The 19,262-nt window shown below is 58.9% G+C and overlaps 3 protein-coding genes across 3 annotated transcripts; 1 reads left to right on the top strand and 2 right to left on the bottom strand.

Annotated features, from left to right (window-relative positions):
- Nucleotides 1-39: 39 nt before the first annotated feature.
- Nucleotides 40-8,711, bottom strand: DHX58 (DExH-box helicase 58). The gene is made up of 13 exons (XM_077779305.1): nt 8,626-8,711; nt 8,308-8,476; nt 7,885-8,086; nt 7,309-7,499; nt 6,486-6,602; nt 5,765-5,891; nt 5,415-5,606; nt 4,470-4,723; nt 3,796-3,945; nt 3,547-3,708; nt 2,678-2,868; nt 1,502-1,598; nt 40-1,225 (listed from the first exon to the last, which is right to left on the bottom strand). Exons 2-13 carry the CDS (start codon nt 8,473-8,475, stop codon nt 1,040-1,042), a joined length of 2,037 nt encoding a protein of 678 aa, XP_077635431.1. The 5' UTR covers nt 8,476; nt 8,626-8,711; the 3' UTR covers nt 40-1,039.
- Nucleotides 8,712-9,189: 478 nt separating this feature from the next.
- On the bottom strand, nt 9,190-16,597 carry KAT2A (lysine acetyltransferase 2A). Its single transcript, XM_077779279.1, has 18 exons — nt 16,208-16,597; nt 15,945-16,068; nt 15,465-15,610; nt 15,269-15,358; nt 14,792-14,973; nt 14,505-14,696; nt 13,519-13,625; nt 13,205-13,315; nt 12,985-13,121; nt 12,681-12,898; nt 12,404-12,530; nt 11,456-11,566; nt 10,877-11,020; nt 10,511-10,625; nt 10,376-10,412; nt 10,233-10,296; nt 10,054-10,138; nt 9,190-9,919 (listed from the first exon to the last, which is right to left on the bottom strand). Exons 1-18 carry the CDS (start codon nt 16,544-16,546, stop codon nt 9,726-9,728), a joined length of 2,523 nt encoding a protein of 840 aa, XP_077635405.1. The 5' UTR covers nt 16,547-16,597; the 3' UTR covers nt 9,190-9,725.
- A 1,245-nt stretch (nt 16,598-17,842) lies between these two features.
- On the top strand, nt 17,843-18,384 carry HSPB9 (heat shock protein family B (small) member 9). Its single transcript, XM_077779322.1, has one exon. The coding sequence runs from the start codon at nt 17,874-17,876 to the stop codon at nt 18,360-18,362; it is 489 nt and encodes a 162-aa protein (XP_077635448.1). The 5' UTR covers nt 17,843-17,873; the 3' UTR covers nt 18,363-18,384.
- Nucleotides 18,385-19,262: the final 878 nt, after the last annotated feature.

The raw sequence follows: 19,262 nt of genomic DNA, 5'->3' as shown, positions 1-19,262 counted from the left end.
CCGGGGGGGGGGGGGGGGAGGGTCAGGAGAAGATGCAGAGGGCACTCTGGGGGTGGAGCCTCTCATGAGGTGGAGGGGGCTCGGGGGGCCTCACATTCTGGATGGCTCTCAAATTGAGGCTTGGGGTGCTCTCTCCAAATAAAGTGACCTGAGAGCCACAAAGAGGGGTGGTTAAAAAAACAAACAACGGGGCGCCTGGGTGGCTCAGTTGGTTAAGCATCCAACTTCAGCTCAGGTCATGATCTCACGGTTCATGGGTTCGAGCTCCATGTGGGGCTCTGTGCTGCCCGATACTCAGAGCCTGGAGCCTACTTCAGATTCTGCCTCCCTCTCTCTCTGACCCTCCCCTGCTCACGCTGTCTCTCTCTCTCAGAAATAAAAAACAAACCCCACAACTTTTAACATTAAAAATATCAGATCAGTGGAGGAGGAAGGGGAGGAGGGAGGGAATAATATGGGAACAAGGACACTTTTGAGGGCAATAGCTATGTTCCGCTGTCTTGATTGTGGAAGACAGGTTAAGATTTATCAGCTTGCACTCTGATTATGGAGTTTATTTTATGTCAGTGCTACCTCAAATCTATTTTTAAAATACCGTAACTTTTCAACACCAACTTTCTACTTCTTTATTTTCAGTTTATGGGGGGGGGGGCTCAAAAAATAGAAGTGGCCTTGGCAGGGAGGGAATGTCAGGGGGTCAAGGGAAGTTGTGGTGATTGCTAGTTTAGTGTGGCTGGCCTCCTGCCTCAGTTTCCCTCCCAATCCCCCCAACCCCCACTCATCTATGCACTGGAGCGTCTGTGGGTGTGCAGGGAGTCTGCGACTGAGCACTGGCTCTCCAGCTGCTTGCTTGGTGTGGGAGTCTGAGCCAGCCTGGGTGCCCGGGTAGGGTTCGTCTGTGGCTGGTCAGCATGACGCCCCGAGCTGGTGACTCAGGCAGGAGGCGCCTGGGCCCAGGCTTTGCCCCAGGGAAGATGGCGGCAGCCGAGGATTCTTCCGCCCCCTGCAGCCGGAGCGCGGCACTGCAGGGACAAGGTGCTCAGTCCAGGGAGAGGTCGGCCAGGTTCTGGGTACAGTGCTGTAGGTAGTCGAAGTCAGGCACGAGGAAGGGCACGCGGGACCACTTCTTGGCCTGGACTCTCCCTCGGGGCGTCTCCAGAAGCATCTTGCAAACTTTGAGTGCTGGCAGCTTCACTGACTTGTAGATCATCTGCAGACCCCAGGGCTGAGGGTGGGAACAGAGATGGCTGGGTTTGGGTCACCGTCCTCAGACTGGGCCTCTCTCCTCAGGTTGGGGAGGAGAATGCAGGAACGGTCTCCCACCTCAGAGCTGTCTCCCCAGTCACACTGTGGTTAGACCTCTCTCCTCAGACTAGGGGCTCCTGGGGTAGAGCTGTCACCCCCATCCCTGTGAGGTGTCCTAATGGCAGAGGCTGGGCCTCATCTCTTGGACTGGGGACTTCTGAAGACTGGAGTTAGGGGCCATGGCCCCAACACTTACCTCCCCACAGTTCCTGCAGTGAATGGCACCCCCAGGCTTCCAGTCCTTGAAGGTTCGGTCAATGACCACAGGGCCCCGGGAAACATTGTAGTAGATCCTGGATGGGAATGGGAGTGGCCACTATGCCCATGACCCTGCCTCTCCTTAGGCCCTGATCTTGTGCCTTCCTGCTTGCTGGGCCCCCACTTGGATCTTGGGCTTTTCTGCCTGCCAAGAGGCATAGAGACCTCCCAGAGCCAGGAGACCCAACCTTCAATAAGCCCTGTGTATGCTGCCTCGTGGCATGCCTTCCACCCAAGTTCAGGCCTCAGGACTACCCACCCAGATGATTCCAACCATCCCCTGACAGATCTCCCTGCCCCACCCTCCCATCCCATCCCATCCCATCCTCACTCCCAACCTACGCCGTCCTTCCACCAACTGCCAAGGCGATCTTCTAAAAATGTAAATCTGATCTTGACATTCCCTTGCTCAAAATTCATCCAAGACTCCTCACTGCCTCCCAGACAAAGGCTAGACTTTCAGGCCTGGCCTTCAATGCTCTCCACAGGCTGGTCTCTCTTCTTAAGTCTCCTCCTTCACGCTCTTTCCCACTCAGACTAACCAGAATCAGCCCTATCACATCATCCCTGCCTGCACGCATCCCACCTTCCAGCCCAATCTATCCTGCAAGGTCTGGTTGAAGGGCTACCTCCTTAAATGAGAGAACCTGTGTGGAGACACTTGGCCCAGTGGCCTGGTGCACAGTGGGTTCCTAATCCTAATTAGTCCTTAATGAATGGATGGATGAGTGGGGGGCGGGGGCAGAAGGTTCCCCTCTAGGGGACGGAGGATGAGAGAATGGCTCAGGGACAACCAGCCTTTCTGTCTTCAGAGTAGGTAGGATTGGGGGGGGGGTGCAGTTTGTGGCCCCTCAGCATTTGGTGTCCTAAATTCTAGCTCTTGCTCAACCACATAGTGGCTGTGGGATTCTGGACCAGTCATTTCGCCTGAGCCTCTGCTATCTCACCCGCAAAATAGGGTGGCGGAAAGATCCTGTCTGCAGACTCCGTGCCTGTCAAAATGCCGTTTAAGCTTGCAAACGCTCAGAACTCTGTCTGGATGAGAGGGGTTCTTGGTCCCCCACCCCGCCTGTGCCCTCCCTCCCGCCCCGCCAGCCCCTCCCACTGGTCTCACGAGAAGTTGGGGTTCACGTTGACGTGGTGGGCGCCCTCCACCTTCCGCAGGTCACTCCCATGGCCCACGGCCACCATGCAGTTGATGCAGAGAAGCTGCACCTGCTCGGCCAGGAACTGCTGCCGCCGGTTCTCCCGCTGGGCTGCCTGGGCGGCCCGCTTGACCAGGGCTGCCCGCTGCAGATCCCGGATCTGGAGGTGGAGGGGGTACACACATAGCCAGGGCTCCTAGAGGCCTGACCCCAGCAATGTGCTCAGGGAACAGAGGGCTCCTGAAGACCTGAGATCATTAGTACCCAAAAGAAACTTTCCTCAACCTTCCCTGGGGCTTTTAGAAGCAGCTCTGTAGAGGAAAACAATATGGAACAGAGACAATGGCGGGAGCAGGGAGAATGGTGTCATCGAGTCTCTGCCTCCTCTTTGGAGGATTCTGAGCAAAACTGCTTTGCATCAAACACGGGGCATCATTAATAACTGGATAATAGAACACAGTGGACGAGGCTGGATGATGGGGACCCTGCCTCCGGGGAATAGACTGAAGCTCGTTTTGGGTTTATTTTGTACATGTGTCTGTGTTCGTCCCCACCCCCTGCCTGGTGTAAGGCAGCTCTCACTGATACACAAAGTATTTGGTGACGAGGAATTAAAAGCTCAGGACGAGGCCTGTTCCCAAGGCATTCGGAGAAAAGCCACTGCCTTCCCAGGCAGCCTCACCCGTGGCCTCTACCCTTCCCTCCATTTAAACCTTCCCAGGTGGGCCAAGTTAGCCCCCAGAGGAAGAGGGAGCAGGGGTGTGTGCGTGCAGAGACCTTCCCGGCAGAGAGTCCTCCGCCCCCCTCTGCACGCAGGGCGTGCAGGCTGCCCACAGACCTTGGCCTTGTACTCAGCCTCATCCATCATCTGCACGGCAGCCACAGCCCGCTCCATCAACGTTTCCAGTGCCTCGTTGGTCAGCTCCCGCCGCAGCTCACGACTGCCTTGGGTCGCCACAAACGAGTACACGCTCTGACCAGCCCGGGCACGGCCTCTTGCCTGAGGAAGGAGACAGGGAGGAGCCTGAGCAGGCCCAGGGTCCCACAAGGATCTTTGAGGGCTGTTGGGAGCACAGGGCTCGCGCACCTGGACCATGGAGATCTCGTTGGTCAGGAGCCCATAGCGCACCACCACGTTGCAGTGCGGGATGTCCAGCCCCTCTTCCGCCACGCTGGTAGCCACCAGGAGGTTCAGGATGCCAACCCGGAACTTCCGGATCACTTCTTGCTGGTCTCTCTGGGGTGGAGGAGAAGAAAGTGGATGGTAGGCCAGGTGGGTTCAGGTCTGCCCTCCTGCCAGCCCAGCCTCACCTGGTTCCCATTTAATCAGTCTTTGCGCCTTTCCCTAGGGGGCCTGAGACTCCACTGCTACCTCCAGTGCCTTGTCCATCTTCCCAGGTGACCACCTAACCCCTGTTTCCCCTACGGACTCCTAAGTATCCCAACCCCTTTACTCTAGAGCTCTCAGGACCTATTCTTCTCTGGCAAGAGACCCCAGACCTCTCATCCTCTGTCCTGAAAACCTCCTTTACCTTGTTTCCTACAGAGCTGCAAGCTCCTGCCTCTCTGTCCCCAGGGACCCCCAGATTTGGGAAACCTTCAGGACTGGGGATCTCAGTGTCCACCTGTCTCTCCCCCAGTTCTCTACCCTCTGCTTGGGGAAAATCAGTCCCCCATATCTCTGTGCTGAAGACTCTGTCCCCAGCCCTTCTCCTCTAGGAGCTCCCCCCCAGCCCCGGCTCCTTCCCCCAAAGTCCACACCTGGGTCATATGGGTGTTCTGCTTGCTGTTGCCAGCCCCGATCAGCAGGTCAGCCCTGATGTCCAGTGTCTGCAGGCCTGGCTGCTGCTGAACCCAGAGCAGGAGGGAGTGAGCACTCTGGCGGGTTTGGGTGAAGATGATGCCCCGGGGGCCGTCAGAGCTCCCAAACTGCTCTCGCAAGATCTGTTCTAGCATCTCCAGTTTGGGGTTCTCTGGGCTCCATGTTGCCAGGTCGGCCAGCTCATTCTTGTAGTCTGCCAGAAAAGCCCAAAGCAGAGGCACAGAACTCAGGCCTGGAGGTGGGCAGGGCATGGGAGAGGGTGTGGTTCACAGGGATTGGGCTGCAGGGGAGAGGGACCTGAGGATCTCAGCTCCTAATTCCCCCTGGACGGCACCAAGAGAACGTTTAAGGACGCCCTCTTCCCACCCAGCCAGCCAGGCAGGCAGGCAGCCTTCCACAGGGGCCTACAGTACAGAATCCTTTGCGGACATACCTCACCCGGTACCCTCTCTTCAACCCAGATACCAGGATGACACTTGACCTTTTCATGCTGACCCCTGCTATCCAGGAGGGGTAACTCAACTCAACCTCAGGTCTCTTCAGTAAGATCCTTGCCCCCTCAGCCCCTCGGCCTTGCTGAGGCCTCCTGCCTTAAATCTTACCCTTCTGACCACCTCGCTTGCCCAGGTTAAAGGTACCACACACGCCAGACTTTCAAGGGGCAGCCCCCCAACTCCGTGGCTTTAAAAAAAAAAATCTTTGTCAATAACATGAATTCGTTTTCGTATCTATACAAACGTTCACAAATGAGGGCATACATCTTTTGTCCTATCCACGGCCTTGACTTTCGGTTAGAAAAAGAGGGCCCGAGTACCCTCATTGGCACCCTCCCAACCTGTGTTGGCGCCTGTGTCCCCGTCGGGTCCAGTTCCCACGGGCCTCACCATCGAACAGTGCCAGCAGCCAGCGCTCGGCATGCAGGACCTGGGTCTTGGTGGCGCGCTCCCTGTCGTAGAACTCCCGCAGCGAGGCCAGCGCGTCCAAAGCACGGACCGTGTCGTGGATGAGCAGCGCGTCGTTGTAGCGCCGCAGGTGAAGCGCGTACACCCGGCGCTGCTGGAGCCCCGCCTCGGCCGCTGCAGGCAAGCTTGGGGCTCAGAGTTTGAGCGGCCACGCCCCTCCAGGCCTCCACCGGTCTAGACTCCGCCCCCCGAGAGGCTAAGCCCCGCCCCCAAAGGCTCCGCCCAGGCAGGGCCCAGCCTCCTTGCCTTCCGGGTCGATAACCCTTTCTCACCGTCCTGGCTCAGCTCCACCACCTGCTGCTCGTAAGTCTGCGTCCCGAAGTTCCGGCTCAACTCCGGCATCTCCAGGCGGTTGTGGATTTGGTCCATGAGATTCTTCAGCATGTCCCCAAATGGGTCCTGGATGAGAAGAGGGACTGTAGGGATTCCCATACACATGGGGGAGGGGAGCAATGAGCACCCGGTGGGAGCGCCCATCTCCACGTGAAGCCTCACGGCTCCTGCTGCCCCGTTGGTGTTTGAGAAGGAGCCCGGGGAAGAAGGCCTGCAGGGATGTGAATAAGTCCCGACTGGAGGCAGGGGTCAAGTTCCTGCACCCGGTTCCTGTTCTGCCTCCACCCCCTTCGTGCCCTTGACCTCTGGCCTGAGCACAGCACTATCAGCCCTTGTGCAGCCCTGTCATAGCGGACGCCAGACAGTGTCTGCACCGCGGCAGAGCCTCAGCACAAAGTGCCCCAGGTTTACAGTTTGCAAAGCACTCGACGGGGTGCTGGAGGGTTTTGACAGGTGCCCACAGAGGCGTTGTCAGAGTCAAACCAAACAGCAGGCTGTGGGCATGGGCTTTGACTTCCCCATTTCACAGAAGGGAGAAACAGGCTCAAAAGCAAGTAACCGGAAGTCACAGAGCTAGGGGAGGTGGAATCAGGGCTCAAACCCAGGGCCCTAACTTCATGGCAGACCCCACCCACTGCCCGTACCCCTCCTGCCACTCACCTGGCTGCGCCTGTGGCAGAGGTTGTACTGTTTGCAGGGCTGAGGGCTGTGCTCCTGCAGCTGGGGGCGGTAGTTCTGGGGTGACATGATGCGCCACGTGTCCAGGTTGGCACAGAGCTGGGGCAAGAGCAGGGGCTGTCACTGGACTGGGGTAGAGTCCTGTGAGGACAACGGGCAGAACTTTGGGACAGGACAGGTCCCAGCTACTACTAAGCAGGGCCCTTGGAAGTTGGGGAATCATTGACTCAACAAACATCTATTGCTCGTCCTCTCTGGGCCCAGTGCTGCTGGAGGTAGTGGGAATCCAGAATGTCTTATTCTGGCGTTGGGGAGACAGACTGACAAACCAAGAAAGAATACCAGAACGAGAGGGCTTCACACAGTGTTAAGGAGCTCTGAAGAGAATAAAGCTGGATGATGTGAGAGCGGGCAGTGGGGGTGGTCAGGGAAGACTCTGAAGAGGTGACAAGCTGTTCCCTAATGGCAAGAAGGAGCCAGACAGTCAAGTGCAGGGGGAATGGTGACCACCAAGGTCCTAAGAAGGGGACAAGCATGACATGCTCCAGAGACACGAAGAAGCCTGTGGAGTAGGGGTGAGGAGAGTGTGTGGGGACAGGAGGCAGGGCCGGGTTGTATGGAACTGCGTAAGCCACAGTAGACAGGCAGGAGTCTATTCTAAGTGCAAGAAGAAGCCACTGGAGGCTGCAGCTTAAGTGACGAAGGGACCCGGACCCTCACCCAGGAGAACCTGGGTAGGGCTGGTGGGCACAGGGCAGGGCAGGGAGGACCTAGGTGGCGGGAGGGTCATAGGAGCCAAGCTGACCTGCAGGATGTGGTCAATGGCCCCGTCGAGTGTGGAGGCCCCACCAGTGCCTGGGGAGGCTGTGAGACCCAGCACCTGGGGCAGGGGCCGTGTCCTCTGGAGTTTGTGCTGCAGATACCGGCTCAGGATGATGTTGTAGACGGTATCTTTGTGCGTGTGGTGACACTCATCCACGATGAGCAGGGAGAAGGCTGGGGAGCGAACGCAGGGGAAAGCTGTGACCTCTGCAAAGCCCTTCTTCCCCTTCTTCAGCTTTTCTCCATGTAGTCCCCGCAGTTCATGTAACTCCTTCCTCCCTTCACAACCTGCAGCCAGGCTCCAGAGAGCGGCCTAAGCAGGAATGACTTACCTCCATTTTACAGATTAGTAAACTGAGGCTCAGCAGAGGGGCTGAGGCTTGCCCAAGATCCTGCACTACAGCCAGATCTGCTTCTACTAGGGTGTATGTTGGGGTTTGGCGAATGGGGATCCCCTCACTCCCACAAAACGCCCCAACAGCTGTACTAGCAGAGATGTCCTGGGGTTGGCAGGTCGAGGTGCCTCAGGTGTGTCTTTCCCCTGGCTCCCAGCCCTCACCGTTGAGCTCCACGTGCTCCTCCTCCTCGGGGCTGGTCAGCGCCATCTGTAGCAACTCGGCTGTGCAGATGAGCAGGTCATGGCTCCGGGCCAGGTGGCCAAAGCCAGCTCGTGGCCCCATGTCCCCACTCAGGGTTATAATGGCCCAGCGTTTGTCCAGCATGCGACTGAACTCCTCGCAATGCTGGGTCACCAGGTGCACCTGGGGGTGGGGAAGGAGTCGGGGAGAGGAAGCTGGATTGGGGCAAGGGGGATGGGGAGGAGGCAAGGTGATCCCCAGGACTTAGCTGGGGACGGGAATGGGAGAAAAGGCAGGTGAGTTTGGAGGCGACCACAGCAGCCCCGGAGAGCCGGAGGGCTTCGTGAGGCACCCGAGGAGCTGAGACCCCTGACTCCCCCAATAGGGGAGAGCAGGCTACTCACCCTGTTGACCAGCACGACCACCTTGGCTCCGTCCACAGTCTCTAGATGCCTCTTGGCCACATAAGCAGCTGCCCGGGTCTTCCCAGCCCCCGTGGGCAGCCATATGATGATATTCTTGCCCTCCAGGGCAGGCATGATCACCTCCCACTGGTAGGGCCGCAGCTCCATTCTGGGAAGGAAAGAGACTCAGACCCCCTGGCCATCTTGGCTCCCTCCCTGCTCCTGGCCAGCCCAGTCTGAGGCGGAGACATCCCCAACCCGCAGGGCAGCGAAGGGACCTGCTGGAGGGAGGTGGGGCAGGGCAGCGAAGGGACCTACCTGGAACTCGATCTGGTGGAGACGGGGGAACACAGACTACACCCGACCCCAGCCCTGCCAGTTCTTATCTGCACCACCTACAGAGGTGCAGAGGGTTGTTAGCCCGAATGCCTTGTGCCGCCCGGGCTGTGCTGAGAACAGAAACTGAAACTCAGGGGAGGAGCCAGCTCTGCCTGCGATCTGCCTTAGAAATCCCCTTTGCCTGTAAACGCTGCAGAAGCGCCCTTTCACTCCTCCTAGGTCCTCCTGGTTCCTCCCCTAGTGGTCTCCACCCCACCTCCAACCCTTGAGTCAGCTGTTAACTATGTGCACCCAGGTGAGGGTGGCCGGGTGGAGATTGGGACCCCCTGCAGCGCCCACACCTGAGCCAGGAGTGTAAGCGGGGGCTGTGGCCAGCCAGGTGCCATCACCCCAGGGGCGCAGGACTAGGTACGAGGCTTGTTGGAGAGGGTGGCCCTGGATCAATCTGAGGTTTAATAGACTCCAGCTTATATGAGGTACCGGGAACAGGGTCAGCCTGTTGAGGCTACAGATTCTACCAAAGAAACAATCACACGGGGGGAGGGAAGGGGGGGAGAAAAGAGCTTTATTGTTCCCTCTGAGGGATTAATGCCAGGAAACGAATGGTCCCCAGGTCCCCCACCCCTGGGGACAGACAGAACAGTGCAGGGTGAGTCATGGCCACTCCAGTCCCAGTTGAACTTCCAAACCCTGAAGCCCCCTCCCTCAAGCTAAAAAATGGCGGTCCCAGCCCTCGAGGAAAGAGTGGGCCGGGCCAGGCCGAGTACTCCAAGGCTTCGTGGCTCTGTGAGGACAGGGCTGAGGGCCACCGGGGCTGGGCAGGGTTTATCCTCTAGCCACCAGCCACTTTAGAGGGGCTGAACCCCAGATCCAGCAGATCCCTCCCCAAGGTCGGATACAACGAAGAGTGGGACAGAGCTGCAGGCTTGGGGTGCCCGAGGATCCAGAAATGGCTCCAGGGCCTGGGGCTGGAGTGCTTCAAGCTGAGAGGAACCTGGGCGCCAGGGGCACCCCTCAGGATCGGATCAGAACCCGAGGCGAAGACATTCCAGGTCAAGGCTGCGGTCCAAAGCCAGGGGCTACTTGTCAATGAGGCCCCCCTCCTTGAGCTTGAAGTAGAAGAACTTCTCCAGGGCACTGGCGCAGCGGCAGTACTCGCTGTCTGGGGGGTTGTACTCGCGGCAGTTGGCGATGACCCGCTGCAGGTCAGCCACAAAGAGCTTCCGGGTGACGTAGTAGCGGCTGCGCAGTCGCTCTGTCATGGTCTTCAGGTCTGGGGCGGCAGGAAGTAAAAGCATGCTTTGAAGAGGCTGAGAAGAGCGAGGCTGTGGGGCCCAGTGAAGGCAGGAGCAGGAGTAGATTTGGGGGCCCGAGTGGAAGGAAGGGGTTGGAATGGAGTGTCCTCACCAATAGGGAAGCGGATGACCTCATAGTAGTCAGGGGCTTCCGACTTCTTCACGGGCTCCATGAAGGGCCAGGCACTGGGGTGTGACTAGAGAGGGAAGCTGAGCTGGAGCCAGGCCCACTGTGCCCCCAGCCCAGCTCATGGCCGCCGCCCACCCCAGAAGGGAACCTGGTCTCCCCACCTTGATCTGGGCCAGCAAGTTTTTGAGGGTTGTGTAGAGCTGGTCTGGATCCTTCAGCTCCTTCCTGGGGCGAGAGACGCCATGTCTGAGGCCCTTGGTCCTTCTGCCTCCCCCAACACCCTCTCCCTCCACACAGCACTCACCCTTTCTCCTTCCCCAACGGCTTCCAGCCTGTCTCTCCTGCAAAGTGGGGAGTGGGTGGGGAGAGCATCCCTAAGAACATGAGAACACACACCGGGCAGGGGGCCTCCCCCTCCCCCACCAAGACCCCTGCTCACGGATGCCGGGGACACTCTCCACAGGGATCTGCCTCACACCCTCCTTGAAGCAGCTGAGCCCGGGGTAGACCTTTCGGATCTGGGCCTGTTTGCGCTCAATCAGCTTCTTGATGATCTGAGGGAAGGCAGGGTCTGAGGGGCCAACTCCAGCCCGAGCGGAAAGCCTCCCAGGGGCCACAGTCAGAGTCCGGGCACCTCGCCTCCTAACTTCCTTGTGAGGCAAAGCAAGAACCAAGGTCCTGGCCCACCTCAGGCCTGGCTGACACACGCACACACCTGTGGTACACACCCACATGTGTGCTCTCCCCCATGTACATACAAGCCCCAGGGATGCGTGTGTGCACTTGCACGTGCACACACACACACCTCCTTCTGCTTTTTGATGATGTGGGACAGCTCCGTGTAGGGGATCCGGGGATTCAGCTCACACTCCATCAACGTTGCACCCTCATAGTCCTTAATGTAGCCCAGGTAGCGGCTCTTGGGCACCTTGATGTCCTTGGAGAAGCCCTAGGGAGGGGACAGTTATGACCCAATCCGTCAAAAAGCCTTTTCCAACTCGAACAGCCCTTCCCCCACGCGCCTTGGAGGGGCGGTGCGGGCCGAGGCTGTCCTCCCTGGCTCCTGGACCCCCTCCCGTGGTGGCTGGTACAATGCTCCGTGTTGTGTGGGCTCAATCACTCTGTCCCCAGAAAGGTTCCCGGTCAGCTGCCCCTCCCGACTCACCGTCAAGGGCCTCCCTATTCCTCCCGCCTGCCCTACTGCCCTCCAGCTCCTGGCTCATCACTGGGGCACCAGCAGGGGGCAGGAAGATGGGCACAAAAGACCTCCTTGCAGGTGCTGGGTGGAGCAGGGGATGTGAAGGGACTCCCGTTCCATCTATACCAGGGGGCTGGACAGAATGGCCCCAGGCAGCAGGCAAGGTTTGGGGGAGGGGAGGGTCACCTGCTTTTTGAAGTAGCCAATGGCGTACTCGTCGGCATAGGTGAGGAAGTAGAGAATGTTGTGTTTGATGTGATACTCCTTCAAGTGGTTCATCAGGTGAGTCCCATAGCCCTGTCGGGGAGGGGAGAGGGCTTACCAGGGGGCCCAGAGAGGAGGGAGTAGGCTGGATGGGACACGGAGACACCTAGGGGACCCTGGACACGTAGGAGGAAAGGCAACTGGCAGAGGAAGGGGAGTCTGTGGGGAGAAAGTGAAGGAGGCTTTCTAAGCGCTTGCTCTGGGCCAGGTGTGGTGCTTGGTACTTGACACACCAGCTCTCCAGTTAATCCACGAGGTAAGAATGATTACCTCCATTTTACAGAAAGCAAAAAGCAAACAAAAAACCCTGAAACTCAACTATGTTAGACAGCCAGCCACGGTTAAAGCCAGTCAGGAAGTTGGCGTCCACATGTTCCCAGTTCCCCGGGCCTCGGAGTTGGGGGGAAAGGGGAAGAGGAATCGCAAGGGCCCTGCTCACTGCAACACTTGACCGCTGAAGAGAGAGTGTCTCCTACACACGTCAGGACCAAGGAGGCACCATGCAGATCTGGGTTACATAGAACAGAAGAACCAGGGACCCTACCAGTGGGTCTGTTGTGACAATTGGATGACAGAGCCCAGGACTGTCACCCAGCCCAGGACTAGTGTAAACATTATTAACTCCCTGGTGTATGTGAATGTTCCTGTGATGAAGGAAACTCAGGTCCGGTTAAAAGCATTACTGATTTGGGGCCTCCATCTGTCAACAAGTGTTGTCTTAATACACGGTTATCAAAGGACAACTGCCACCTTGTGGGGCCCAGAGGAACTGTCTGGTCACTAAAAGAAGGGCTGGGATTGCTGCTCTGCCCCAGTCCAAACTCAGAAGCAGGTGGCCAGATGCGGCCGTGGCCAGGAACACGCACTCACCTTGACTTGCTCATTTGAGGTGACGGCACAGAAGACAATCTCTGTGAAGCCCTGGGTGGGAAACATGCGGAAGCAGATCCCACCAATGACCCGCCCATCCTTGATCAAGGCCAGAGTCTTGTGCTTCCTAAGGGGAGAGGGGAGGTCACTGCCCCTCCCTGTTCCCCAACTGCCCCCGAGGTCCCCACAGCTTTGGAGGGCAGGGCTGCACCCAGTGCTGAGAGCGGAGGAACAAATATTCCCACAGGTTGGAGGAAGAGGAGGGGGGTGGGGGGACATGGGAGGGGGGCCAAGGACAGGCGCCCAGGTGTGGTTGGGGCTCTTNGGAGGCAGCTGATGGGAGAAGACGTTCTGTAGCCCCACAAGCCAGAGCAACACTCGCCGGTTGGCCTTGGGTGTCAGAGAGTTGCCGATAACATGGAACTCAATGATGCCGCGGCGCTCCTCCAGGCGGGCCGTCTCGTCCCGGGCGGCGTTGGCGGACAGCAGGCTCGTCTGGGCACCAGAGGACGGGTGGTGAGCTGGGGCCGCAGGCCGGTGAGGTCCCCTCCCCACACCGCTCAGCGAGCCAGGCTGCTCACCTCAGGCCCCAGCATGGCGGCAGGGTCAGTGATGGTGAGCATGACCTCGTTGACCAACTCCATGGGGATGTCACCCATCACGCGGAGCCGCTTGGCATCCTCCAGCGTCAGGTTCTCCGGGAGCTTCCTCTTCTCACCTGCTGGGACGGTTGGCAGGGTCTCCCGTAGACAGCAAGGGGTTAGGGGAGGGGTGAAAGAGGGTCAGGGGTCAAGTACCCACCTGGCATGGGCTCTGTCCCTCCGGAATCCAGACTCAAGGAGCTGTTGCTGCCCCCACCCATGGCGGGGCTGAAGATGGGGGCGCTGGGAACAACTGCCGCGCTGACCGTAGCTGAAGGCAAGAGAAATCGGGGGGCAGGGGAGCGGTCAAAGGTGGCAGTGGGTCCCCAAAAGGGATCCAGGCCCTCTAAGCCCCAGACGCACCCTCCCACATGTCCCCACTGCTGCCGTCCATAGTGCCTCCTCCCCGGCAGGAGGCTGAGCTCAGCCAGGAAGACCAGGCCGAAAGCCTGCAGGGCCTACCAGGGCGTGTACCTGGCCTGGGCACCAGCTGGGTCCCCTCTGAGGGCGGCATGGTGAAGCCCGACTCCCAGATCGGAGAGTTCGCCCCGTAGATCTCCTCCTCCAGCATGGACAGGAACCTGTGGGGAGGGTACAGTCTGTCTCCCAACTCTGTCCTCCAACCCCCGCAGCAGCCTGGACCAGACGCCAGAACGGGAGGCAGGTCAGAGAGCCCCTGTTCTCGGGGGGCGGGGCTGTGAACTGAAGAACAGAAACCACCTCTGGGCTGGAGGTGCGGGGGGAGGCACAGTCCCCTGCCTCTCCTGAGCCCCTAGTCAAAAGTAGCAGGACAGGACAATGCAAGACAGAGATCAGAGGCCCAGTCTGTCACGGAGTGCCGCACAGGGCGACAGGGTCGGAGCTGGCACCATCCTGTGGCCAGGCAGGGCCCCAAGCCACCCTGGGCCTCGGTATCAAAATGGGGCTCAGAATCCACTCCCTCCTGTCACCTCATATTCCCACCTGGTGGCAGAAAGAGCACTGAAGGGCCTGGATTAGTCAGTTAACAGCTTCTTAAACTGAGCCATGAGCCTGGTTTCAAATGAGAGGAAAGCGCTGCAGAACAGAGGAAAACTGTGCGGGGAGAGCTACAACAGGAGTGGAAATCCGTTTCCCCTGGAGTGTAACCTCTGGCTTCTCGGCAGGCTGTGGTGGGAAGGATTCTGAGGCCGTGTCCAGGCCCCGTGGGAAGTGATTAGTCACATCTACCCGGGGGCGCGGGCAGGGGTAACGTTAGCACTCGAGCACTGTACCCGCCATCCCCACACTAGCACGTGCAAAGGCAAAACCACCAAGTTGCACCTGGGCCCCGGGCAAGTCTGCCAGGTAAACACCCAGATCCCAGAAGGCTCATGGAGGGAAGGAAGGAGGGACCATTCCAGGAAGCCTTCCTGGAAGAAAGGAGACAACAGGAGGATGTGAACTGGGGCAAAATCCTGAGAGGCCAGAACGAGCCTTACTTTGGGAAGTGGGTGAGGATGAGGGTCCTCTTCTCAGGCACCAGCTTGTCCTTTTCCACCCGGAATTTCTCTAGCAGCTGTCGCCGGGTCACGGTGAAGATAGAGCGGAGAAGGCTTCGGCCAAAGATGTGAGTGGTCTCGTAGCGGGGGAGGCTGTCACAGCTCTGGGGCACGTGGCAGTAGCAGAGCCATCTGGAGCCAGTGGGGAGGTGGGAAGTGAGAATGGAGACGTTGAACCTAGGCTGGGCCGCCAAGCCTCTCCTCGTGCTGCCCTTGGCTGGGCCTACCTGGTATAATTGACCTTGTAGGTAGCCACGTCCTCCGCCTGAGACCGCTGCCGAAACTGGGCAGGCGTCTCAAGCTTCCAGTAGTTAAGGCAGAGCAGGAACATCTTTGAGAGCTCAAACATTGTCTGCCGCTCCCGAGGGGCCAGGTGACTAAACTTGTATTGCACAAAGTTCAGCACGCCCTGAGAAGGGGCGGGCAGGGGACAGAACCAGGAAGGAGATGTGAGCAGCAAGCAGGGGCCTCTTAGCCAAACACTGGTGCTTCCCGAGGGCAGGGCAAAGCTCTTCTCTCCCTCCGGGGCTCTCGGTGAAGAAAAATTCTGCCCCACTCCCACTCCCATGCCCACCCGGGGCACAAAACACCCTCCCTTCTCTGAACCTCTCCCTTATTTATTCTCAGCTTGAGGAGGATGGGGAACACAGGCTCCTCACTCCTCCAAGGTGCCCCCAATTCTCTTACCACCTTCCTCATCCCACCTGCTCAATATTAGGCTTCTCAAACGGGGGACTGCCCAGAGAGCCCTCCACCACCGGCCGGGTCATCTGCAGGATGCATTTCCGCAGAAGCTGGAGGAAGAGGAAGAGGGAGGGGCAGAGGTCAGCAGAGCTCAGAGATGCAGACTCCCCTGCCTTCCCTACTTTGCTCATCCACACTCACTTGGACAAAGCTCACCTTGAAGAGGTAGAAATACACCTGCTTAGTGTCCGTGTCTTCCTCCTTGTGAACAGACATGAAGAGGTTCTCAACGTCCACCACCATACCCAGCAGCCGGTTAATCTCCTCCTCCGACACATTCTCCAGGTGGGACACGTGGTCAGCTGCAAAGATAGGTGGGAGCGCTGGGGAGGATGGACAGATCACCAGAGCTTCCTGCCCCTCTTCACCCCCAGCCAATTTACACCTCGGTCCCTCCAATCAGTGTGACCAGCAATGAGACTGACTGCTCCTACATCAGTCCTTGGGTGGGCCACCTTCTCTTCTGGGCCGGCAAATGTCTTTACTCTTCCCTTGGAGGATACATGCTCGCAACCCAATCCTTCCTTAGGAGGCATTTTTTGTTCCACAGATGAATCTCTGTGGAACTTAAATCATCCTGTCCAAGCAGGATCCGGGCTGACCCCGTCCTAGCTCCAAGGGCACTACGTGCCTTACCCAAGGGGTGCTCACAGCTGCGGCACAGCTCGCTCAGGTTGGCAGCTGGCTGCTGTAGGTCCATGCGGGGTGCAGTGGGGGGCTTGGGGTTTTTCCAGCCATTACACTTGCAGGTTTCATTGGCCTGGAAGTAGAAGAATCCATCAGTAACCCTGTAACCGGAGACGGGGAGCAGATTCCCAGCCAGAGATTTGCCCCTATTCCCACCCGGGCCCTGGGATGCCCCAGGCCCCGCCCCCTCGCCCCCCAGGCCCCGCCCCCACCTTGCAAGCCGAGAAGACCCCTAGCTTCTCAAGCTTCTTGGCGCGCGGCAGCCCCCGGACTTGCGCCTTCCTCTGGCTGGCGCGCTGCTGCTGGCTCAGGCCAGGTCGAGCCGGATCCCCTCCGCTCCCGGTCCCCCCACTTCCTACCCCGGGAGCCCCAGTCCCTGTGCTCCCGGCTGGGGCTGCAGCTGGGGCGGGGGCTGGTGCCGGAGTGGGAGCCGGAGTCGGGGCTGAAGCCGGGCTGGGGGCAGGAGTCGGAGTTGGGGCAGGGGCTGGAGACTGAAGAGGACGGGACTGCGTGGCCGGCGCCGGGGTCGAGGCCTGGGTAGGTTCCGCCATGGCCTCCCCCGCAGCGGAGCGGCACGGCGCTCCCAACCCTAGGGCCGCATGGGCAACCGGCGCTCAGCGCGCAGGCGTCGCTGCGCCGGAGCATGACGGGAGTTGTAGTCTTCCACTGACGCTCCCTTCGCCACCGGCTTCCAGACTTTTCTGTCTTGTCTGTTGGTCCCAGATAAACAAGTGAAGCCCGAGCTATTACCCTAGATTGGCTCCTCCTCACTTCATTCTCTCTTGAAGGCTTCTGGGACAGTGATGATTGCTGTTTCCTTGAGTACTTGGAGAAGCATCTGAGAAAACAGGCTTCAGTTGAGGGGAATCGTGAATTCTGCCCACGGGGTGCAAGTGCAGCTCTAGAGCCTGGAGTTGCGCTGGCTTCCCCGCACATCCCCTCCTATCCCCATCCCGGCCCTGCCCCACACTGCGCACGCAGACTTGGAGCTACAGTGGAGATTAAGACGCAGCAGTTCCATTTCTGAACCTGTGAAGTCGTTGCAAGGGTGCTGCTTTGGGATAATTCCACTTAACTTTTTGGTGGACTTTTCTGTATATACGTGATACTTCAGCAATAAAGGATTCTTATGAAGCACTGAGCGCCAGGGGTATGGCCGTGGTCAGGAGGGACACTGAGATGGGGATGAGGTAGAGGTAAAGGAGGGTACGTCCCAGTGAATATGAATGATGGCTCTCCCCCTAACCCCGTGGGCACCTCGAAGGCAGGGCCCGCCTCTTCAGTTTTGTCCCAGAACCCAGCCCCGAGCCTGCCACAGTAGGCCCAGGGGCTGATGAAGGAAGGATATCAGGAAGTCGTGTTCACCTCACAAAGTCCCATCTGTCACAGGATTGTGCGAGGTCAGAGAAAGGGGTTTCAGAGAAAGGAAGACCCCATGGTCACATCGCATTGGCTCTGTTAAAGGGGTCGATCCTTCTTGTCCTTGGGACCGATTCTTGGGAAGAGCACAGCGGCTCAATCTCCTCTTCCGCCCCATGCTGGCGAGCGCTCCAGGGCCGGGATTGCACGTCCAGCCTCGTTCAGCCTCCGCAGGCGGGTCTGAGCCCAGAGCCGTGGGGCCCTGTGATCGAAGCAGGGAAGGGCCTGAGAGTGGGGCAGGAGTTAGGATGAAAGCAGCAGCCGTGCGCCATGGCGGCTGACCCCAAACTCTGCGGGAGCGGGCGGCCCGGGGTCACTGAGGGAGCCGGGCTGCACAGAGCAGGGCTGTGCCAGCGCCCCTCCGGACACGCGCCCCGCTGCCTGAGGACCTCGCGCCCCTCGCTCAGAGCCTCGCGCCCTCGGCTCGCCCCGCCCTTGGATAAACAGTTGCTCACTCGGATGCAGCGGGTCGGTAGCGGTCTCCCCAACGGGAGCCAGGTGGCGTCCCCCTGTCCCAGCGCAGCCCTTGCTGAACAGAACCAGGTGGCCACGCTCCCCATACAGCTGCTCGGGGACAATGCGGCATCTTCACAGAACAACTTCCCCGTGGAGGGTGGCTTTCAGATGAAGGTGGATACCTACGGCTTCACCCCCGAGGAGCTGCTGGTGCAGGTGGACGGCCAGTGTCTGATGGTCACGGGCCAGCGGCAACTGGAGGGCTGCAGGCCAGACGGGGCCGGCTACCGCGTGGCGCAGAGGGTGCACAGGCAGATGCAACTACCGCCGGACCTGGATCCAGCCGCCATGACCTGCAGCCTCACCCCCTCGGGCCAGCTGTGCGTCCGAGGCCAGTGCCGGGCGCTGCCTTCCCCTGAGGCCCAAATGGGCCCATCCCCAAGACTCCGGAGCCATGGCTCTAAGAAGGGTCAACCTAGCCGAACCCAGTAAACAACCGCAGTGTGCAGCCACAGTCTTGGTGTTCTGTGGTCTTTTCTTGGGGTTGGAGTCAGAGATCGAGGCATAATGGAGGTCGAGAGAGGCCGAGTTGGAGGGCCCGGGGAGGCAGGAAAGGCACTTTAAGGTGGTGGTCCACCAAGAATGAGGCCTCTGCCTCTGTGGTCCTGGGAGAAGCGGTGGCGGGGGGCTTGGTGTGGCCTACTCAGCTCAGCTCACTGCCTGGAGCAGCAGCTCCAGCAGGGGGCAGCAGCGGGCCAGGAGGGCCCCGGCGGCACCAGGCTCCACTACCAGCAGAGGGCCCCCACAGACCAGGGACCAGATGGCTTGGACCCGGTGTGGGCCTTCTGACCAACACAAGGTTCCAGAGGTCACCTGGGAAGAAGGGGAGAGGACCCAGTCCTTCACAAGCCTGGTCCAGACTATCCGAAAACCCCCAAAGATGTTGTTTCTGGTGTTTCAGAGACCAACTATTTTCAAATACATCACCCCAGTATAATCTGAGGGGGTGGTGGAGAGGCACATGCAGACCCCTCAACTTCAAACTTGGTGAGATTCAGCCCCACGTGACTCTCACCCAGCCCCTACCCCTTTAGAGCTGGGACCAGCAAGGGCCTCTTTCTCTTGGTTACCATCACCACCAGCATCCCTTCACTTTTGTGTATGTGTGTGTGGGGGAGTTCAACAAGATTCAGTGGTTCATTCTAAACTAACTTCAAGTAAGCGAGAGCAGATGTGGTCTGATAAACTCTGCGAGAGAGAGACAAGGAAGACAAGTGGGAGGTCGATCGATCGGATGACTATATTGACAAGATACTGATTGGTTACATGTTGAAGAAAAACATACAATACAAAATACAGAAAAAGTTGGTTCCATCCCCTCCCACCCCCCCC

The sequence above is a fragment of the Crocuta crocuta genome, unplaced genomic scaffold (assembly GCF_008692635.1).
Source record: "Crocuta crocuta isolate KB4526 unplaced genomic scaffold, BGI_CrCroc_1.0 scaffold68, whole genome shotgun sequence".
NCBI lineage: Eukaryota > Metazoa > Chordata > Mammalia > Carnivora > Hyaenidae > Crocuta > Crocuta crocuta.
The sequence above is the reverse complement of the archived record's forward strand: the minus strand, read 5'-3'. Positions and strand labels throughout refer to the sequence as shown.

What these genes read in the sequence shown, in the direction of transcription:
- HSPB9 (XM_077779322.1), top strand. Translation starts at nt 17,874, where the DNA reads ATGCAGCGGGTCGGTAGCGGTCTCCCCAACGGGAGCCAGGTGGCGTCC.
- DHX58 (XM_077779305.1), bottom strand. Translation starts at nt 8,475, where the DNA reads ATGGAGCTGCGGCCCTACCAGTGGGAGGTGATCATGCCTGCCCTGGAG. An exon ending in CCATTGACCACATCCTGCAG is followed by an intron (nt 6,603 to 7,308) that starts GTCAGCTTGGCT and finishes CTCTTGCCCCAG; the next exon opens with CTCTGTGCCAACCTGGACAC. An exon ending in GGTGGAGCTGAGCCAGGACG is followed by an intron (nt 5,607 to 5,764) that starts GTGAGAAAGGGT and finishes GCTTGCCTGCAG; the next exon opens with CGGCCGAGGCGGGGCTCCAG.